The 24125-nt window shown below is 37.2% G+C and overlaps 2 protein-coding genes across 6 annotated transcripts in view; both read right to left on the minus strand.

Moving 5' to 3' along the window:
• Positions 1-6619: 6619 nt before the first annotated feature.
• LOC144958718 (uncharacterized) lies at positions 6620-17640 on the minus strand. Its single transcript, XM_078890889.1, has 2 exons — positions 17379-17640; positions 6620-9802 (listed from the first exon to the last, which is right to left on the minus strand). Exons 1-2 carry the CDS (start codon positions 17419-17421, stop codon positions 8919-8921), a joined length of 927 nt encoding a protein of 308 aa, XP_078747015.1. The 5' UTR covers positions 17422-17640; the 3' UTR covers positions 6620-8918.
• Positions 17641-22002: 4362 nt separating this feature from the next.
• Positions 22003-24125, minus strand: part of LOC144958531 (puromycin-sensitive aminopeptidase-like) — a 37676-nt gene continuing 35553 nt past the window's right edge. For all 5 annotated transcript variants that reach the window (XM_078890566.1, XM_078890565.1, XM_078890569.1 and 2 more), the window contains exon 22: positions 22003-23451. In XM_078890566.1, the coding sequence (XP_078746692.1) occupies positions 23317-23451 (135 nt within the window). In that variant the 3' untranslated portion in view covers positions 22003-23316. The remainder of the gene's footprint in view (positions 23452-24125) is intronic.

Below are 24125 nucleotides of genomic sequence, written 5' to 3' on the forward strand. Positions count from 1 at the left end.
TCTATTACTACTACTATTACTACTATTCTATACTACTATACTACTACTACTACTACTACTACTACTACTACTACTTCTACTACTACACAACTACTACTACTACTACTACTTCTACTACTTTACAACAACAAATACCACCACTACCTCCACTACCATCACTATAATTTCGTGAATAAAGCCCCTACTTAAATTACAACATCAGCAGCAATAGTTACTTAACAGGAAATATATCACAGATCACAGAAAAGCATTGCAATTACAATCAAACTCAAAACCACATAACAAATATATATTGGACATAGTTTGTCAAATAAATACAAATACATAAAGCACAATAGAACAAGGGCAAAGTCAGAGGGCAGGTTGGAATCAATAAGGCTTAAGAGAGAGAGAGAGAGAGAGAGAGAGAGAGAGAGAGAGAGAGAGAGAGAGAGAGAGAGAGAGATGCAATCTAAAGAATGTCAGTCTGTTTGGGTTTGTTTTGTTTTTCTCTTTTTTTTAGTTTATTTGTGTGTGTGTTTGATTAATGAAAAAGTCAAACTTGAATGATTACTTTGCTTCCATTCGTAAGCATTGGGACAATAGTATAGAAGTGTCGCCAGCCATAAGATGATTAACGAACTACTACAAAGGTGCAATAATTGTAACATGCTTTCTTCAGCGATCTTGTTATTGTTTGCTATAAAAGACTTTTTGGGTTGTGTGTATTGTGAAGTATGAGTTGACATATTGATCTATCAAAGTCATAGACTTAAACGAATGAGAATACGTACGGAGCCTAAAAAGTGTCCACCAATGAAAGCAGTCAGCGCTGAGAATGTAAGCATTACCATTAATTCGGTCTCTATGTCAACATAACGACACAAGAAAAACAACAATAAACAAAATCCACAATAAAATGGTTCAGAACTGTTGCGTATATTTAAGCGACAATAAAGCTGTCAAAAAATGAAGTTAGAGAATGTGCGTAATCATGTATTATAATAACCTATAATGTGTTTTCCAACCACCACATCATCACTGTCACTACTACTACAACTACCATCACTACCACAACTACTACAACCACCTACACTATATCATTATCACTACCACTACACCACCACCACCACATCACCATCACTACTACAACCACCACCTCTCCATCATCATCACTAGCACTACTACTACACCATCACTATTACCACTATTACAACCACCACCACCACATCATCATCACGACCACTACAACTGCAACAACAACCACCACCACATCATCATCACTACCTCTATTACTACAACCACCACCACAATATCATCACTACCACTCCTACTACAACAACCACCAGCACATCATTATGACTACCACTACTACTACACCACCACCAGCACATCATCATCACTACCACTACATCATCATCATGACCACTACTACTACACCACCACAACCACATCGTCATCACTACTACTATTACTGCAACCACCACCACCATATCGTCATCAATACTACTACTAACTACAACCAAAACCACCACATCATCACCACTACCACTATAACTACAACCACCACCACATCATCATCACTATCACTACTACTACAACTACAACCACTACCACATCATCATCACTACCTCTACTACTACAACCACCACCACAATATCATCACTACCACTACTATCACAACCACCAGCACCACATCATTATGACTACCACTACTACTACACCACGACCAGCACATCATCATCACTACCACTACTACTACATCCGCCACAACCACATCGTCATCACTACCACTACAACTACAACCACCACCCCCACATCATCATCATGACCACTACTACTACAAGCACCACCACCACCACCATATCATTACCATTACCACTACTACTACAACCACCAGAACCACATCGTCATCACTACCACTACTACTGCAACCACCACCACCATATCATCACCATTACAACTACTACTACAACCACCACCACCACATCATCATCACTACCACAACTACTACAACTACAATCATCACCACCACCACCACCACATCATCATATGTACCACTACTATTACAACCACCACCACCATACCATCATCAATACCACTACTACTACAATCAACAACACCACATCATCCTCACTACCACCAGTACTACAATCACTACCATTAGGTTTTGGAGCTTTACTTCATTTGAAATAAGGTACTTCTGAATTGTCTTTGACATTTTATTTACATATCATAATATAATTCTAATCGGTTATCTATTTAGAACTAGATAGATAGCCTACTATACAATATGTATGCCAAATACCACCCCAATTCCCTTTTCTTGTGTGCGGGAATTCCTCTTTCGGCATTGAAATTCCTACGAGTGGTGTCTGAAATTCCTGTGAGCCAAATTTAAAGCTGGCGTCTCTTTGCTATGATGATGCAGTGAGTGTGAGAGTGTCATCACTACACACATAAACAACAGAAACAATTTAAAAACATGACTGACACGCAGCCACTCACACACGAGGCTATACTATTTATCCTTTTCTCTATATTGAAAAGGGCAAGAAAAACAATAGCTTGATTCTCTCTACACTTCGCATTGATGTTTGTCGTCTGACAAGTTCAACTCTCGGTCGACCTGTCAATAATCCTTTTTGCCTAGGACGTAATCATTAATAGAATGTTGTGTGGTTTTGACCGTGAAGAAAACATTAAGAAGTCACATTTATATTATTTTAAAGACATCGTTTTGAATAATTTTGAGTTAAACCAGCGAGCAGGAAGTTATTTTCTTAGATTTCATTAACGGCCGATCAGCGCTTGTTTACTATGGTAACGCAATTCCCAGCCCAAGTCAAAATGGCGGATGGTTTTCTCATCGAGGCCCTGGTTGGCTAGCCAATAAGACCACCGTACGGTTTCCATTGGGTAAATTCCTTGATCAAAGTGCAACTTTCTTTTTTTTCACACGGAGTTTGTCATTGATCTGTCCGCTTCTAAAAAGATATTGTGAAGTATGAGTTGACATAATATATCAATTTGTCAAAGTGCAACTTTTATTTTCACACGGAGTTTGTCATCCATCTGCCCGCTTCTAAAAACATATCATGTGATCTATGCGTCAGTCTGGTGTTATGTTGGGATGGAATCGGCGTCGTGTACATATTTGCAGGTCTGATAACCCAAACTGTTATGGTCTCACTGCTGTAGCTAATGGAAATACTCTCAAAACCAACGCAAAATATTGTCCATTACAATAATGTTGAGTCACGCCCATGATTGCGCTCGATTATGTGCACTTCGGATGGAAAAGGTGAAAAAAATCGAGTTTGTCGACAAGCCGGTCAGATTAAGGACAGTTTTTTGTTTTGTTTTACGGCTATGTGGTCTTGTGGTATTATGACACTCGCTTTCGGATCGGAAGGTCCTGGGTTCGAGCCTTGCGCTCGGCGCATAGTTGAGTCCTTGGTAAAGGCTCTTTACTCACTTTTTCTCACCGTACTCAGGTGTAAAATGAGTACCTGGCCGTTAAAAGCGTTGTCTTTGACCGAAAAATTTTAATATCGCCTAACAGGCGTCATGTCCCGTCCTACGTGTTAAATGTTGCTGTTGACCAGGAACCCCATTATAAACTGCTTTGAGCACATTTAGTGGATATTGCGCTATATAAAGCTCAAAAAAAGATGACAAAAATCGAGTTTGTCGACAAGCCGGTCAGATTAAGGACAGTTTTTTTTTGTTGTTTTATTTTTTTTTTTTGGTTTTACTTGGGCTGGTTTGCTTTTTTATTTCTATGTATCTGTTTGTTTGTTTGTTTTTTTCGTTTTTGTTTTGTGTTGCTTTTTTTTTAGCATTGTTTTATTCTTCTTACGATGCCGAGTCAAAATCTAATGGGACTCTACTAATTACCTTTATTTTCAAAAATTGAATCAATAACTTTCTTGTCCGATTTCCCCAAGTTATTCTGGCCTTATTGTTGTAATGGAAATACTCTTTCTCCAATTACTTTTACAGTCCATTATGCCAGTTGGCATGTAGGGCAGCAACGAGCGAACTCTATCTACCTCCGTCCCTGAACATAATTTTCAGGGAGCACCATGTCTTGTCGCCCTCCACTGATCTCCTCCAAGTTGCCCGGGGCATTTCTCTGTTCGTCTTTATCCTCGTTTATTCCAACATAAATAGCCCATCCCCTTTCTATTTTATTTAACCAATTTATATCGCTAATTAGAGTTCTAGAAGATTTGAATTTTGGGAACGTTGCCGTCATTTATCAAGGGCAATAGAAACGGAATACTCTTTCTCCACTTACTTATACAGTCCATTATGCCCGTTGGCATGTAGGGCAGCAACGAGCGACCTCCATCTATCTTCGTCCGTGAACATCATTTTCAGGGAGCACCATGTCTTGTCGTCCTCCACTGATCTCCTTCAAGTTGCCCGGAGCATTTCTCTTCCTCTCTTTCCTTCTGATGTCCACTGCAGGACAGTTTTGCCGATGTTTTATGTGGTCACCATATTTTGATAAAATCTGTGTGAACTTTTTTTTCTCCTTTTTTTCCCGGTGTATTAGAGTCCCGATAGCTCAATTGGGAGAGCACTCGCTTCCCACCGAAAAGGTTCGAGATTGATCCAGGGTGTAGTCGAGATTCCCCCCCCCCCCCCCCCCCCCCATCCAACCAGAAGTAATGGGATAGCTGGGCCTGTTTAGATCTGTCGGAAAGTCCATTGGAATAGACTAGTGTCAGGTCACATCTATGGAGTAGCTTATGTGGTCTAGTGGCATGGCACTAGCCATCGGAAAGGAAGTTCCAGGTTCAAGTCCCGTTCTGTGCGATCAGCGCATAGTTGAGTTCTTGAAACATGCTCTTAACTTAACTCTTATTCTCTCAGTGTATTCGAGAGTAAATTGAGTATCTGCTCGTTAAGTTTTAAAGTTTATTCAATCTTAGGCTTTCGCCAGTAATTCATACAAATTGATGACAACATACATGAAAGTGAGTAAAAAAAAAAAAAAAAGAAAAGAAAAGAATGGTAAATGTAACCAAAAAATTAAAAGATACCATTAATAACCACACAAAAATACAACAATGGTAATCATAATAATATATCTTTATTGTCCTTGAAAAAGGGGCAATTTGTCATTTGGTTACACATTTATAACAATACAATATATTGACATTGACACACTCACACGACATATTATGCACACTAGTAACATCGTAGTCATCGTCACCATCATCGGCATCAACATCATCATCATCATCATCATCATCATCATCATCATCATCACAACAACCTTCTAATATTTCCGTTACAATCCTTCACTTTCACCATTCCCCTATAACGCCATCACCATCCTTATCATCCTCCATATATATTATTTTCCTGTAACAAGCAATGAGAAGGGAAAGCTTATGGTCCTCTCCCTCCCCCTCTCTCTCTCTCTCTCTCTCTCTCTCTCTCTCTCTCTCTCTCTCTCTCTCTCCCTCTCGCTCTCTATCTATCTATCTATCTATCTATCTATCTATCTATCTATCTATCTATCTATCTATCTATCTCTATCTCTCTGTTCTTTCACGCTTATGTCAGAAATAGTAATATCTTCATAGTATATACACATAACATGCAATTATGTTATATTCTAGTAAAGTTACACAAAATGAGATTATGAGATTTGCACATTAAATTTCCTCTCTCTTTCCTTTCTAAGGGTAGGAATCGTGTCCTCACCCACCCCCTCCCCCCCCCTCTCTCTCTCTCTCTCTCTCTCTCTCTCTCTCTCTCTCTCTCTCTCTCTCTCTCTCTCCTCTCTCTCTCTCTCCCTCGCTCTCCCTCTAATAATAATAATAATAATAATAATAATAATAATAATAATAATAATAATAATAATAATAATAATAATAATAATAATAATATAATAATAATAATTTAAAAATAATAATAATAATAATAATAATAATAATAATAATAATAATAATAATAATAATAATAATAATAATAATAATAATATAATAATAAAATAATAATAATAATAATAATAATAATAATAATAATAATAATAATAATAATAATAATATAATAATAATATAATAATAATAATAATATAATAATTAAAAAATAATAATAATAATAATAATAATAATAATAATAATAATTAGTATTGTTTTTCTAAATGAGTACCCCGCCAAGGAATTTACCCAATGGAAACCGTACGGTGCTCTTATTGGCTAACCAACCAGCGGCCTCGATGAGAAAAATATCCGCCATTTTGATGTTGGCTGGGAATCGCGTTACTATAGTAAACAAGCGCTGATCGGCCGTTCATGAAAACAAGTTGCTGCTCGCTCGTTTAACTCAAAATTATTCAAAACGATCTCTATAAAATGATATAAATGTGACTTCTTAAGGTTTTCTTCACGGTCAAAACCACACAACATTCTATTAATGATTACGTCCGAGGCAAAAAGGAATATTGACAGGTCAACCGAGAGTTGAACTCGTGAGACGACAAACATCAATGCGAAGTGTAGCGAGAGTCAAGCTATTGTTTGTCTTGTCCTATTCTATATAGAGAAAAGGATAAACAGTATAGCCTCGTGTGTGAGTGGTTGCGTGTCATAGTCTTGTTTTTAAATTGTTTCTGTTGTTTATGTGTGTAGTTGTGACTCTCTCACACTCAATTTCAATGCCGAAAGAGGAATTCCCGCGCGAAAGGGGAATTGGGGTGGTATTTGGCATACATATTGTATAGTATCTAGTTCTAAATAGATAACTGATTAGAATTATATTATGATATATAAACACAATGCCAAATACAATTCCGAAGTTTCCTTATTTCAAATGAAGTAAAGCTCCAAAACCTAATGGTAGTGATTGTAGTACTGAGTGTTAGTGAGGTGATGTGGTGTTGGTGGTGGTTGTAGTTGTAGTAGTAATAGTGATGATGATGTGGTGGTGGTGATGATTGTAGTTGTAGTAGTAGTGGTAGTGATGATGATGTGGTGGTGGTTGTAGTAGTAGTGGTAATGGTAATGATATGGTGGTGGTGGTGGTGGTTGTAGTAGTAGTGGTCGTGAAGATGATGTGGTGGTGGTGTTTGTAGTAGTAGTGGTAATGATGCGGCTATGTGGTCTAGTAGTATGACACTCGCTTGCGGATCGGAAGGTCCTGGGTTCGAGCCTCGCGCTCGGCGCATAGTTGAGTCCTTGGAAAAGGCTCTTTACTCACATTCTTCCACCGTATACATGTGTAAAATGAGTACCTGGCCGGTTGTCTTTGTCCGAAAAATTGTAATATCGCCTAACAGGCGTCATGTCCCGTCCTACATGTTAAATGTTGACCAGGGACCCCTTGTAAAGCGCTTTGAGCACATTTAGTAGATATTGCACGATATAAAGCTCAATTAAAAAAAAAAAAATATTTCAATGATGATGATATGGTGGTGGTGGTTGCAGTAGTAGTAGTGGTAGTGATGATAATGTGGTGGTGGTTGTAGTTGTAGTAGTAGTGATATGGATGATGATGTGGTGGTGGTTGCAGTAGTAGTGGTAGTGATGACGATGTGGTTGTGGTGGTTGTAGTAGTAGTGGTAATGGTAATGATATGGTGGTAGTGGTGGTTGTAGTAGTAGTGGTAATGGTAATGATATGGTGGTGGTTGGAGTAGTAGTGGTCGTGATGACGATGTGGTTGTGGTGGTTGTAGTAGTAGTGGTAGTGATGCTATTGTGGTGGTGGTTGTAGTAGTTGAGGTAGTGATGTGGTGGTGGTTGTGGTAGTAGTGGTAATGATGATGATATGGTGGTGGTGGTTGCAGTAGTAGTGGTAGTGATGACGATGTGGTTGTGGTGATTGTAGTAGTGGTAGTGATGATGATGTGCTGGTGGTGGTGTAGTAGTAGTGGTAGTGATAATGATATGGGGCTGGTGGTTGTAGTAGTAGTGTTAGTGATGATATTGTGGTGGTGGTTGTAGTAGTAGATGATGTGGTGGTTGGAAAACACATTACAGGTTATTATAATACATGATTACACACATTCTCTAACTTCATTTTTTGACAGCTTCGTTGTGCCATAAATATACGCAACAGTTCTGAAACATTTTATTGTGGATTTTGATATTGTTTGTTGTTTTTCTTGTGTCGTTATGTTGACATAGATACCGAATGAATGGTAATTACTACATTCTCAGCCAACAACAAAATGGCGCTGAATGCTTTCATTGGTGGACACTTTTTAGGCTTCGTACGTATTCTCATTCGTTTAATTCTATGGACCCCGCTTATACCCCATTCGTTGACAATAAAGAAGATGAGAATTATGTTAATGGCGCTTCTGTTTCGGGTAATAAAGTTATTGAAATTTCGTAACAATTAGTGTAACAAAATGCTTTGGTCTTGGTGATCTTTATCCTCCTTTACTCTGGGAAATTCCAACAAACATAGCCCATCCCCTTTCTATTTCATTTAACCAATTTCTATCGCTAATTAGAGTTCTAGAAGATTTGAATTTTGCGAACGTTGCCGTCATTTATCAAGGGCAATATAAAGGAAATTAGAAATCACAGACAAATTAAAAACGTTGTCTCTGTGCGAAATGAATTGTAATATACCGTCTAACAGTCTTTATGCATCGTCCTACATGTTAAGTGTTGTTGTTGGCTGGGGTCCCCTTGTAATGCTCTTTGAGCACGTTTAATGGATATTGCTCTCAAACTTCCCGAAGTCCCAGGTTTGAGAGATTTTTGGTTTGTTTGTTTGCCAAGATGACGGTAATTTAAATTGATCGATATTTGAAGGACGAGTTTTCTGACCAAATTTTAAAATATGGGTTTTTCCAGAGTATGCCGGAAAAGTCGAGGCTTGCTTTTTATCTGGATGCTATTTCATGTGTTTTTCTCAGCATTCTCTGCCACTGTTTCATGTACAGCTTTTTTTGATAGTCCTGGTGCTAATCACTACAGACACACTTAATACACCCCGTTGTAGTGTCTTGGATAATATTGTGAGCACTACAATCCGAAGTACAGAAGAAAGAGGGACATTCGGTTATAGTTGCTTTCGAAGTTGCAGTTGTTGATAAATGAGTTGCTGCAGTTTTTAATTGCGATTGCAAGTTTCTTGTTGAGAACCTCAACGTTGATGATTTGAATGATTCTGTTGTTGTTTTGAATTTTGTTGAAGAGGTTGTGGATGTAAAATCACTGTTGTTGTTGTTGTTGTTGTTTGTGGTGGGGGTGATAGTGTTGTCGTTGTTATTGTTGTGATCACTTTCCGTTGTTTCTGTAATCGGCCTCTGGGTCGTGATCGTTGTATTTTGATAAAAGCTTGTTGAAGTTTTGGGCGGCAATATCGTGATGATATCAGATTTCACAAGCGGGTACTGGCAAACGAACCGATTCTTTAGATGGTTTTGAAAAACAATACTACGGCACGTATTCAGAAACCAGTATCCATTTAGTGCCAACATTAATCCGCATTCCTTAAGATCCCCATAAATTTCGAAATAAAAATGAATAAAATTGGTCAATGGAGAGCCGTCCACCCATTGGTTACGGTATCGATTTGGCGATATCCTAATAGATTCAATACCAATCCAAAAATAAAAATCGGCCATTTTGTAAGTATTCTTTAGTTGATTTTGCAAGAAATTATTCAGTTTCTGTGATTTTGGCATCGCCAAATTACCTCCCTCTTCTAGACATTGTGCTTGGGCCTCTTGAAATGTTGTTTTCTCATTGACTTCAAATCGGTAGCAGCGATTTTGGAAGACTTTGAGATATCGGTCCCTTTGTAATCCTGGGGGACATCCTTCACCAATTACCTTTGAGAATGCTTTGAAAAAAAAAAACAAAATAATACAAATTTTATTATTGAACATTGTTAAAAGATGTGGACCACTTTTTCAATTAGCTATTATATCGGGGTATAACAAAATACTGACAATTTATTTTTTAGGTTACAGCTGAGCAATTGTATTTGAATCAATCATCCCCATTGTTAACACTGATGTAGTTGATTAACCAGCTAACTGTCGTACTCTGGTAAAACACGTATTTAAAAATTTGTCCAGAAAACTTTTAATGCAAATATCGATAGACTTCGCGAAGTCCCGGGGTTGAGAATTGTTCTTCAAGATAAGGGTCATTTAAATCGGTCAATATTTAAAGGACGAGTTCTCTGGCCAAATTTATAAATACCTGTTTGTTTTTCCACAGTACGAACCAGTTAAAATGCCAATGTCACAAATAGATTTATTCTTACCATGTTGACTTTTGATTCAAGTTTCGAGTTCTACTTTACCACGACCTATTGCCGAATTGAGATGCTGGGGCACAAAATAGTATTAAAATGAACAAGAACAAGATACTTCCGCTCTTATATTGCGCAATATCCACTAAACTTGCTCAAACCTCTTTACAAGAGTTCCCTGATCAACAGCAACACGGAAGATGTTGAGCGAGACATGACGCCTGTTAGGCGATATTACAATTTTTTACGTCAGAGACAACGCTGTTAACGGCCGGATATTCATTTTACACCCGAATACGATGAGAGAATGTGAATGAAGAGCCTTTTTCAAGGACTCAACTATGGTCCGAGCGGGTTCGAACCCAGGAGCTTCTGATCCAAAAGCGATTGTCATACCACATAAAAATAAAACATTAACGAAAAACCAAAACAGATCAATTATATAATATTACCAGGTCGCTACCACGGCCTTTCGTTGAGGTCAAGACGATCTGACACACGGAGCGCTTAGCCGTGTCACTTTCATCTCTCAGTTTGAGGCAAGAGAAACTCGGATAGATAAAATAACAAATATGGAAAAAAAGCCTTCAGAGAAAACAAACTATTTCGGTTCTCAACATCTTACACTTTAAGCAGAAAAAATGGGGGGGGGGGGGGGGGGGTACATCTAGGTATAAGACTCCTATGTATTCCATAGGCTCCGTTGATGAAAAGATATTACTTGTTCCCTATGTTGTTGGTGGAGTTCGTTTTCATTCCTCCTTATCCATATCCTTATCTAATGAGAGATTTCTCTACAATTTCTCTGAGGGTTCGAATTGCTTTGTTCTTCGTCTGGCATTGGTGCATTAGAGTTCATATATTATTGGTCCCACGAATCCTCGTTCCCAACTTCAAATGCAAAGATGTTGACTTGATAACCAATCCAGCTTATATTTTAAATATTTATTTTAAAGGCTGAAAACTGAAGTTAGAGTCAATCGTTTGAGTTCATAATGTTGAGATCTTGTTTTTTCACTTAAGAAATGTATATTTTTCTTTTCCAAAATTCAGAATAAACTAAAATCGAATTTTTTAAAGTAGATTATCAACATAATCATCATTTTATGGTTGATCTAAACTAAATAATAGTTTTAGTCGATGTGCACTTATTCGCAGGTCTGATAACCCAATATATTATGGTCTCGTTGTTGTAATGGAAATCTCAAAAAATGTCTCAAAGTATTCAACATTACAACAATATCAATCTAGGCCCATAATTGCGTTCGGATGTCAGACCTGCATATTTGCAAGTCGGGTTAAGCTAATATTTCCAGAGTTTTATTTAGAGTAGAATATTTCTTCACATCTTAATTCAAACTTCTTCAACAAATATCCTTTTACAACAATATGTAATCGTAAAATATTTTTTGATATGCAATATGTCATCCAAAACAAACAGATTGATATTGTTGATAGATTTATAATATGTTTGTAAGTTGAAATTATTACGTTCAATACGAAAGCTATTCGTACAAATGTTAGTGCATTTTGACTATAATGTACCCATGGATTCCCATATAAATCAGATAAATCATCTATGTAAGACATTATTTTATGAAAACAGAAAAATAAATCAAGTACCGAGTACTTCAACAGCAATTCCATTAAAACACTCGTATCATCTTTTATTTTTGCAAGGTTAGACTATTGTAAATCTTTGTTTTAGAATCTATCTAAATATTTGATAAGAAGGCCATAGATCATTCAGAGCCAGTCAGAAAGAATAGTATTTAACCAGTTGTGCGGCTATTTCATCTTGTGGTATGACACTCGCTTTCGGATCGGAAGTCCTGGGTTCGAGCCTCGCTCGGCGCATAGATGAGTCCTTGGAGAAGGCTCTTTACTCACATTCTCTCACCGTACTCAGGTGTAAAATGAGTACCTGGCCGTTAACAGCGTTGTCTCTGTCCCAAAAATTTGTAATATCGCCTGACAGGCGTCATGTCTCGTCCTACATGTTATGTGTTGCTGTTGGCCAGGGACCCCTTGTAAAGCGCTTTGAGCACGTTTAGTGGATATTGCGCTATATAAAAGCTCAAGTTTTTGGGGGTTTTTTTTAAATGCCGTACTCTGAAATTATTGTTTTTAATCTCGTATTTAAAAAATTGGCTACAAAGCTCCTCCTACAAGAACCGATCGATTTAAATTACCTTCATCTTGGGAAAACCTCTCAAACTTGGGATTCGCGAAGTTTAAGTTCTGAAATTTGAGTCAAAATTTCGTAATTATACGAATTATTTTCCACGACAGTAGGCAGGCCTGCTTTTATCATACACTACCTCTTAACCCTCTTCCGCACTAGGACAGGACTGTCCCGGGACAGTCCTGTCCCAAATCTGTAACATATAGAATTTAGAGAAATCTTCCGCACCTATTGGGACGGGACAAAACAGTCCCGTTGTGTCCCAAGCAGTTGTGAAATGCTACAAAATCAACGGGACAGGACTGTCCCAGTCCCGTGTTCATATCGTTTGTGATAGTAGAAAAATATAGCAGTCTTCCGCAATAGGACAAAAAAGTCCCAGACTTGGCGGCGCCGTGTCAAAATTGAAATGCCTGTCTTTATTTTCTACTTTATTTTCTACAACTACTACTACTACTACTACTACTACTACTACTACTACTACTACTACTACTACTACTACTACTACTACTACTACTACTACTACTACTACTACTACTACTACTACTACTACTACTACTACTACTACTACTACTACTGCTACTGTTGCTTCTGCTGCTGCTAATGCCACTAATATATTTATACCTACATCCCTTATATTTTGTATTTATTTCCAATTCCATTGTATTTATTTTCCAACAATAGTCCACACTTTATTTTAGTTCACTGTCTTCTATACTGCATTACACAGTTCCTCCCCGCCTCCCCTCTTTTGACATAATTAAGTACGCACCTTTTATAAATTTCTATTGCTCTGTTTAGTTTGCGCTTCCTCACAAAGTAGCATACAATTTCCTGCCCATCAATGTTTTTGTTTATGCACCTTAACAATGCCACTACCAAATTATCTCATTCGTCTGTAGTTTTTAATGCATCATGTGTTGTTGATGAAGGGGAAACCCGAAACGTCCATTTTATCTGTTTTGGTATATTAAACTGAAGCTTACATTCAATTTCACAGTTATAATTTATTTATGTATTTTAATTCTGAATATAAAAAAGCAAGAACAATTCAAAAAATAATTCTATGTGATGAAACCACGTACAGAAGGCATAGCAACATAAACATTTTCGGCAATTTAAAAACGTATGTTTATAAATATAATTTAAGAAGTGTCACACTGTGACACAGCAGTAACTCTAAAACCGGTCTCACATCTATTCGGCAACTTGTGGGATCAAGTATCTTTATCGTTATTTATTTCGGGAATTCTCAATGAAAATATTTTTAAGTAAGTCCTTCTGAGCCACTTGGGCTCATTGTAAGACAAATTAAGTCCTTTAGAGCCTTGTAGCCAATGGTGCAGGAGTTATCCCGGTTTCATTAGCGTGAAGCGGACAATTAACGTATTTGTTTGAAAACCTTTGAACAGGACGCTAGTCTATCGCAGATTACTATCCCAGCTTGACAGGTTCCCTTTTACACCTGAATGGAGTGAGTAATTGGAGTAAATTTTCTTGCTCTAGAAAGTACAAATTGGCTTCGGTCGGAATCGAACACAGAACCTCTGAGTCCAGAGTACAACGCGATAACCATGGGCTATCTTGCCTCCTAAGCTTATAAATCCGGAACTTATCCATGTTTCTGTGGCGTTGAGCAGACAGATAACCGTTTAAATTTTTTTAAAAATAAAATTCCCTTTTTCATCCCATATGGGAAATTTTTCTCGACGGTCTATTCCAAGGGAAGACTGGAATAACCCAGGCGTCAACCGCAATGCAGCGCCGCCAATTTAGCTAGGATGAGGTATAACCCAGGCGTCAGCCGCAGTGCAGCGCCGCAAATTGAGCTAGGCGAGGTGACTTAGTCAACTGATGCCTTTCGGGTACGAAGCATGCTGACTTTCTATTATCCTCTTGGATGATGCTAGTCCGTCAAAGATTACTTTCATCAGCGAACTGGTACTTATTTGCACCTGGGTAAAATGAGGTGATTCCAAGAAAGTCATTTTAGGATAAGATCGGAGATCACCACAGAGTCTACGGAATTGACCCTTGAGCAATCTTTGGGTCATTAAAGGATGCACCCAATATTGTTTTCTCTTTCAATTTGTCTTTTTTTTTTTCCACGTAGTAAAGCACAGAAATATGCAACCTCTATTTCATCCATTACTACTACTACTACTACTACTACTACTACTACTACTACTACTACTACTACTACTACTACTACTACTACTACTACTACTACTAGTAGTAGTAGTAGTAGTAGTAGTTGTAGTAGTAGTAGTAGTAGTAGTAGTAGTAGTAGTAGTAGTAGTAGTAGTAGTAGTAGTAGTAGTAGTAGTAGTAGTAGTAGTAGTAGTAGTAGTAGTAGTATTTAGTTAGTAGTAGTAGTAGTAGTAGTAGTAGTAGTAGTAAGTGTAGTAGTAGTAGTAGTAGTAGTAGTAGTAGTAGTAGTAGTAGTAGTAGTAGTAAGTAGTTGTAGTAGTAGTAGTAGTAGTAGTAGTAGTAGTAGTAGTAGTAGTAGTAGCAGCAACAATAATATTACTCTTGCTATAAGAATATGTCATGATTATATAAATCTTATGTAAACAAATCCCATTGTTCAGTGTAAAAAATCATTATCGTCATGTCGTATCTTATGTTGATTCATAAAATGTGAATTATTAGAGTTGCAATTGCCTACAAATACACTTTTGAATCTTGTAAAAATAAATAAATAATGCATTCGCACAGGTGTGTCCTGGGACAGTCCTGTCCTAGTGCGGAACCCCTTTTGAATAGAAGTTTTCTCCAGTGGGACAGGACAAATTTGTCCCGGGACAGTTTTGTCCTAGTGCGGAAGGAGTCTTATGTTTAAGATTTAGATGTGAAACTTGTAACATCTCGTAGCTGCTAAAATTTTTATTTCTACCAAAAAAATGGCCCTAAAACCGGCGTAGATAGATATCTTGGTCTTTCAAACAGATTGTTTCACATGTAGGGAATTATCTTCTCGTCGAGATAAGAAACTGTATAAAAAATAACCGGATACTTTTAAAATTCAATCTACAGATTATTTTTTTTAATGATATGCAATAGGCTGTGTAACATGAGTAATGTTTCATCATCTTATTGTACAGCTGTGCTAGTCATAATAATATTATGTTGTACGCAAATTCGTGTGTGTGTGTGTGTGTGTGTGTGTGTGTCTGTGTGTATGCGTGTGTGTTGTATGAGTTTTATTTAGAGTAGAATATTTCTTCACATCTTAATTCAAACAAATATCCTTTTACAACAATATGTAATCGGAAAATATTTTTTTTCATTTGCAATCATCTGTCATCCAAAACAAACAGGTTGATCATGTTGATAGTTTTATAATATCATCATCATCATCATCATCATCATCATCATCATCATCATCATCATCATCATCACCATCATCATCATTACCATCATCACCATCATCATCATCATCAACATCAACAACATCTATTGCGATATAATAAACTTTTTCGAACATATTTTATGCTTTTTATACATCCCTTGATATCGAAATCCACATAAATCTCCAAACTCCACTCAATTGGGGAGTGAACCAGAGACTATGGGAGGTCGGCGAAAGTAATACCTAGACTACCTAGGTGGGCATGGGTGGGGAACGAGCCCAGGACTATGGAAATGGATTGTCAAGATTACAGGATGTAGGCTTATTGTTCCAGGTTCACTCCTCACTCCGCCCCAGCTAGTCTCGGGTTCACTCCCTACTTGATCTTTTCTTCCGTATCCCTGGTTTCAGTTCCCAGCAGTGCCCACATCTCACAATCCCAGGCTTATTCTGCACTTGCGTCCACCTCCCCTGGTACCGTTTCACTCCCCAATGGTATCCATCTCTCATAGCCCTGGATTTACTCACTCTCCACTGGTATCCACCTCTCTGAGTCACGGGTTCACTCCCCACGGGTGTGCATCTTCCATCGTCGAAGGTTTACTCCCCAGTTATTTCCACCTCTCCTATTCAATCCACACTGGTGTCGCCTCCCACAGTCTCAGGTCCACTCCCCACTTTGACCACTTCAATTAGATTGTGGAGTTATTCTCCACTGGGTGTCTTTTTCCTCAGCCTTGGGTTACCTCCTTAGTAGTGTCCACATCTCACGGTCCCAGGCCACGTGTATCTCAACCTATAGTGCTTTGACCATTCCCCATTGGTGTCCATCCCCATTGTTCCATGTGCACTCCCCACTGGTATCCACCTCACACAGTTCTGGGTTCACTCCCCATTGATGCCTACCTCCCATATATATATATATATGAACTTATTTGTATGTCTGATAATCCAATTCATCGGGGACTAATAAATTGTTGTGATTAAATTTTTTCCTTATGACGCAAAATAATATTGTCCATTACAACAATGTTCAGGCCTGAAAATTTGCCGGTAATGCCGGCATTTCCGGCAATTTCGCTCCGCCGGAAAAAAAAAAAATTCATTTTGATTCACAGCCTATTGAATTGGTAAAATTCTAAGAAAATATTCCGGGAAATGGGGATCTTTGCTCATGTTATATTGAAAAAGCTTCGGCTTCAGAGGGAACGTTATCCCCCTGACATCCTACCAGGGCTCCGCCCTGGACCCGGACCCAATCTTCTCGCGGATTTCCAGGCAATTTTTTCAGGGGGGGGGGGGGGCAGGTGTGCAGGCCTGAATGTTAAACGAGGCCCATAATTGTCTTCGGATGTCAGACCTGAATAATATATTCACGTCGATATATATATATATATTATATATATATATATATATAATATGATAATTTTTCTTTAAGGTCTCTCTTGAGAAAAGACTGAGGTAACGTTGGCATTAACTGCATTGCGGTATCACAAAATAAGCGATAGGTCATAAGTTACTTGCACAGAAAAAAATGTAAAACCAACCAAAAACGAGATACCGAAGAGGATCTTTTATCCTGATATAAACTAACATTAGGTAATGAATATTATCACACCTACCTGGCAGAAATAGAGTGTTTAGAATGAAGAAGTTTAAAAACATATTGTTTAACCTTTTCACTAAAGATTTCCCTTGAAAACCCAATGCATTTAATCAATATACACATGTCCACATGCTCCTTTTAAAACAAGTCAATGACGAAAATCAGAAATCGATATGACCATGATAATAATAATGATAATAATAATAATAATAAAAACAATAATGATAATCAACATCATATCTGAAAAGTCTTATCAGGGATTGCATCATATAGTTAATGGCTAGATTGTGAAGTGGATACCTTAATTATTTTTTTCTTCGACATTGAACGATATTGTTTTAACAAAATGACAAAGTCGTATTTACTTGAAAAAGGCCACAGGCCGAAACGTCGTTTGTTTTGTGTTGTTCCCTTATAATTTATGAGTCGCATTTACTCCCTTTATCTTTCTCTCCATTTTATTGACTCATTTAGGCACCTCTAGTTTTTGGTTTGACAGAAATCAAATTGACTACATATTAATACCACAAAGATAATAGAACTGTATTAAAATAGCAAAGACCACTCCTGGCTCAGATTGCAACAGCGACCATCGACCTATAAAATGTGGTCTTAGATTAAAGCTGAAAATGGTTAAGACTTCGAAACAAGAGCCAAAACGACAAATAAATTGATATACTAAGACTAGATGCTCTAACCGCGGATGAATACAAAGATGTTGTGAATAAAGACTGGAAGACCTGACATCAAGAACTGGAATGATATATCCAAGTGTGATCACGGAGCCCATGAAAGACATCTTTCCTGTGAAATGAAGCAAAAATGGTTGACAAACGAAGTACCTACTTGAAAAAAATGGATAAAAGGAGCAAATTAAACAGAAACATATGGATAATAAAAATGTCAATAAAATCATAAAAATGGAGTGTAGAGAAGCAAAAGAACGCTTAATTAATGAAGAATGCAAGAAAATAGAAAATCAAAAAACACTCTACACTAAACTCTTTTACGACTCGATTGCAAAGTTAACTCAAAGAATAAAGTCTGTCACCAAAGTCAATTGTTTAAGAGACGCAAATGGAAACATAGTCACGAGCAACGATGCGATTTTACGTCGATATGCACAATATTTATGCAGACGATGACAGGGACACGGCCTCCAAAAACTTGCCAGAGAACATTACCAGTGATACAACAATCATGAGAGATCCAGCTACCCAATCACTGCTGGGTGGACGGACAAGTTAAAGGGTGGTAGAAAAAAAATCTCGACTTCATCCCGAATCGATCTCAGTCCCTTTGCGCGTGAAGCGGGGACGTGTAGCAAGGGTCCACGTCTCGTCCCTGGAATCCCTTGCTGGAGACCAATTCCTACAACAGTCACAACACTAACAACTTTTTCACCGTCAGGGTGGTAAAAGGATAGCCCTCGGCCCTCATCATGGACAACTTTAAGATCGTTAGCTTCAACGCAGAAGGACTGTCTGCGTGTGAATCGAGTACTCGACCAACTGAGCTATCGGGACCTCCTGGGTCTATAATACCGCCAAATATTTCTGGCGAAACCTGATGAAAAATATTTAAAATCTTTTAGCCCAAAAACTCGTCCTTAAATATCAATCGATCAAAATGACGCTCATCTTTTTGAGTTTTTGACAAGATGAGGTTTATTTTAATCGACCATATTTGAAGAATGCTGTGATTGACCAACATTTAAAAAACGCGTGCCTGTGTGTTTTGGGAGATTATAGTTTTTCCCTTTTAAATCATCTTGTAAATAACAAATGTGGTCATTGTAAAAATTGACTTTTAAAATCTAAAGTTCATTTGCAAAAATATGTGTTTTGTCACGTTTTCAGTGAACAGCTCTAGTTGTGGCTTATTTCAGAATTATGTATAACGACTTTATGGCAAACAATGTGTGTGTGTGTGTGTGTGTGTGTGTGTGTGTGAATGAATGACGCGTGTGCGATTTGTTTCACAGAATCACACAAATTTAAAAGTACGTGAATTATAGATAATATAATATCCTGGATTAGGTTTTATCTCGTCATTTCTAACGTCAACTGCTCTTTTTTTTACCCGACTTTTTCTGCGACTTTGAGATCGTGTGTCATGACATCACACATGCCTCTTCATTTGCGGTTAATAAACAGATAAGATTACTGATAAGGTTATTAAACAGCGGTGGGACTGGCCAAATTCTAGGTTATTTTTTTTCAATGGGAAAAAGATATAAAAAAATGATGACAATCCAAAATTGAACCCAAAAAAACCCCAAAAAACAAACAAAGAGCATTTTTCAAGGACTCAATTGTAACGCCAAAAGCCAGACCAGTGGAGGGAGAAATGAGAGAGGACCTGGAGCTCCAGTGATGACGATGACCACGGACAGGGAAAGATGTAGCTCTTTCGTTGCTGCCCTACATGACAGCAGGTATAGTGGGTAGGAAGTAAAATGAGTACCGCCAGATTTAAACCATCGTACATACAGATAGTAAGCCAAGCGCCATGTTATCGCTGATCACAAAGCCCAAAAGATCTATATTTGATTGTTTGTTTTTGTTTTTAAGGGTTTTACGGCGCTTGCAACACATTTAGGTTATATCAGCGCCAGTAAAAAGGAAGAAAATGGGATAGTAAAAAGTTATAGAATTACAATAAAAGCACCCAAGAAAAAGTAAGACATTGGGGAACTGGGAACAAATAGGGATCAGATGTAGATTCCAAGAGCAGACACCAATGCACTTAGTTTGAGATCACCTAAAAGTCTCATCCAGACACAAGCACAGGTCCCATCTAAGAGGAATACACTCGAATGTTTACCAATCATTTAATATAATATGTAAACTCAACATAATACAATGTATAACAGAGAGATGATTTACAAGGAAAAAAATATCATCTCCCAAAACTATGACTATACATTCGACTGTTTCCCTCCCAGCCAAGGAGCTCCGGCAAGGATCAGGACAAAACTAAGTAATCTCATTCCAAGACAATGACAGGAAACAATTGGGAAACGGGTATGGGGGGATAGAAGACACAGCATGTACCTCCCTGCCCACTATGGGAGGTCAGGATCCCCACCCAGCTATATTTGATTTATGTTTGATGTTTGTAGGTAAGGTATTGGGGACAAAATGTGCTGTGCTATAATAATGTAGTCTGTGACCCGTTAAACAAGGAGATAAATTTAATTACGTCAATATGGAGTTGATGTTAATCAGAAGAAGTAGTAGTAGTAGTAGTAGTAGTAGTAGTAGTAGTAGTAGTAGTAGTAGTAGTAGTAGTAGTAGTAGTAGTGGTAGTATTAGTAGTAGTATTTGTAGTAGTAGTAGTAGTAGCAGTAGTAGTAGTAGAAGTAGTAGTATTAGTAGTAGAAGTAGTAGTAGTAGTAGTTGTAGTAGTGGTAGTAGTAGTAGTAGTAGTAATAGTAGTAGTAGTAGTAGTAGTAGTAGTAGTAGTAGTAGTAGTAGTAGTAGTAGTAGTACAAAAAACGGATTGTAATGTTGCAATTGGATCAAGGGAAGTAATTCATGAAATTCCAGACCAACTGCTTTTGGATACAATTCATTCGGAAGTGTACTTTTAACTATTCTTTACTTTTTAAAATCATGCGTCAGAGATTAAACAAGAAGAGAATATGCATTCTGAAGTATGGAATATCAAAACTACAAGTATAGGGCATTATTAAGCAGCTTCTACAGCTTTACCCCAGATTTGCTCGGTTTTTATGATCATTTCTAATCTAAAGCCTTCGAGTTTTATTCACTTCTCATTGGTTTTTAAGGCATAAAAATTATAGTGTCATGAGATTTGGTCCTATTTATGCGTGTCTGCCCAAAAAGACACCAATCCATTGCATATTTTCTTCTCTGGAGCACGATTTAAAATACGCCGCAAGAGGTCGCTGTAAACCAGTGAAATAAATTAGTCCTGATATCGAATAATAGTATTTCGTGGATTATTTCCCTTGATAACGTGGCTCCACAAACTAATTCCTCTCTGTTTTAAATTCGCTCTACCCCCTGAACTTGTTTTGTTTTTAAGGGTTTTACGGCACTTGCAACACGTTTAGGTTATATAAGCGCCAGTAAAAACGAAGAAAATGGGATAGTAAAAAGTTCTAGAATTACAATTAAATCACCCAAGAGAAACTAAGACAAAGGGGTACTGGGAACAAATAGGGATCAGATGTAAATTCAAAGAGCATACCACCAATGTACTGACTTTGAGATCACCTATAAGTCTCATCCGGACACAAGCACAAAATCCAACAAGGAGAAATTCACTCAAATGCTTACATTATACATTCAGAATAACAAATATAATTATATAAGAGAGAGATGATTTACAAGGAAAAAAAAAATCATCTCCCAAAACAATAACTATGCATTGGACTGTTTCCCTCCCAGCCAGAGCCAGGACAAAACCAAGTAATCTCATTCCAAGACAAAACAGAGAGTATGTTGGAAAATAGATATAGGGGGATAGAGGACACAGCATTTACCTCCCTGCCCACTATGGGAGGTCAGGAACCCTACCCAGGAAGACAAATTTCAACAATCGCCAACAATTAGTTAAAAATATAGATCTTAAAAAAAAAAAATAAATTACAAAACGCTAAGTCATTTATCTTTTTTTTTTTTTAAATTTTACAAAACTTCTTTAATTTTAAACAATAACAATCATTTGGGACTAAACAGAAAAAGAAAATAGACAAAATGGAGGACCCCTGACAATCTTTTAAAAACAAGATTAAAGTTGAATATAATAATATTGAAAAATAATCAAAATGGACAAAAAGAAATCTGCATTAAAAAATAAAAAATAAATTGGAAAAAAAATAAAAACTTTTGTTTAATGAATAAGTAGTGCAATTAAGTAAAGAAATTTGCCTGTATATCATTTATAAGCAAAATTTTACTTATTATCGCTTTTCTAAGAAGATTATAATGAACATGCATATATCCATAAGTAAAATTCTTATCATAATTATCTACCAAATTTATTTAATTCATGTTCTATTTTATAACCTTTCTTGCTTAATCACTTAATCATTTTACATGGTAAAGGTCCATCAAAGGCTCATAGAACAAAAAAGGATTGTGTCTCTTATAAAGCCATATTTATGGCCAATAGCTCGGCAGATTATTCTAGTTTATTTACTGTGATACAGGATAACTTTGCCTCACAGGGAAACTTTATAAATGTTGTGCTTTTTTAACATTCTCAGACTTGAGTTACACTTTTTTGTTCCTTGTCCAAAAATAATAAAAAAGACTTTTATAAATCAAAGGCAATAAGTACCACAAAACTCAATCAAGTGTGGCTATGTGGTCTTGTGGTATGACACTCACTTTTGAATCGGAAGGTCCTGGTTTGAGCCTCGCTCTGCGCATAGTTGAGTCCTTGGAAAAGGCTCTTTACTCACATTCTCTCACTGTACTCAGGTGTAAAATGAGTACCTGGCCATTAACAGCATTCTTTCTGTCCAAAGCAAGTAGAGGAAATATGAGGAGGAAGAGGAAGAAGAGGAGATGCAGGACGCCAAGCTCTTTGACTAAGTAAACAATTGAAAGAAAAGATCATTAACGAGAAAAAATATGACTAAACTCCAGTTTGCAATTAAATCAATAATAATAAAAATTGTTTAAAAGTATCCTGCTCCAAGAATATCTTGGAATTAAGCAATCAAAAAACAAAAAAACGATGACTAAAAAGCTCAAATCAACAGTGTATTTTTCAACAGCAAAAATATAAAATCATAAAACCATTTCAATCATTACTAAATAAAAATTAATATTCCCATCAGCTGTTGCTCAAAGTGACAACAACAACAACAATAATAACACATTGATTGTGGTTTCCAACAAATAAATTTCTGAGACTGATAACAAGGAGACGTAGAACAAACTCTTCATAAACATGATCGGACTTGACATTTTAAACTATTGAAAAGTCCTAAGAAATTCAGTGACGGCTTTGGTCTCTTTAGCAAGCCACTGGTGGTTGAGGAGAATGTTTTCAATGCTCTGCTGGACAGTCCTCTCTGCTGCTGCAACTGGGTGGGCCTTGAAAAATTCCTGCGATGGGAGTGGATAAAGATAAGATAAGATGCACTTTATTGATCCTGAATGTTAAACATCTACATTGTTATATTAACAAAGATTTCTGTTCATTATCATAAGATAAAATAAAACATACAGCAGGTACAAGCAACAATATATAACTGACAGAAAAGGGCGAAAAAGAAGAAATAAAGAGACGTTAGGTAAGGCAGAATGCTTGCTTTAATGTATGTATATATGAGATTGGCATTCTTAAAAAAAAAAAGAAAAAAAAAGGATATATTTATACATGGCAATTTGCAAAAAGAATACATACTGCTTATACGCACGCATACACCAGTGCTGATGGTGACAAAAAGTGAAAAAGTAGGAAAATGTTGAAGGATTGCCTTTTAGCCTCATTTCTACTGCACTTTTAGAGCAATTTAATTGAGATGATAGACTATCATTGATACTCTAGATAACTTCAGGAGAGTGGGAAACTGCACCTGTGTGTTCCACCACACATCAACTCTCCCATTGCTAGCACATTGTTTCGAGAAAATGTAATTTTAAAAAGGAGGAAATTCCTCCTCTGGACTCCAAAATCGTGGATTTCCGTGGATCCGAGGAAAACCATCAGCACTGATACGCATTAACACGCCAGGCAGGGATTGCTTGAGTAAATAAAGAATTGACTTCAAGGGTTG

Source organism: Berghia stephanieae, chromosome 13 (genome assembly GCF_034508935.2).
Source record: "Berghia stephanieae isolate SIO BIC M18660-M18661 chromosome 13, UCSD_Bste_1.3, whole genome shotgun sequence".
NCBI lineage: Eukaryota > Metazoa > Mollusca > Gastropoda > Nudibranchia > Aeolidiidae > Berghia > Berghia stephanieae.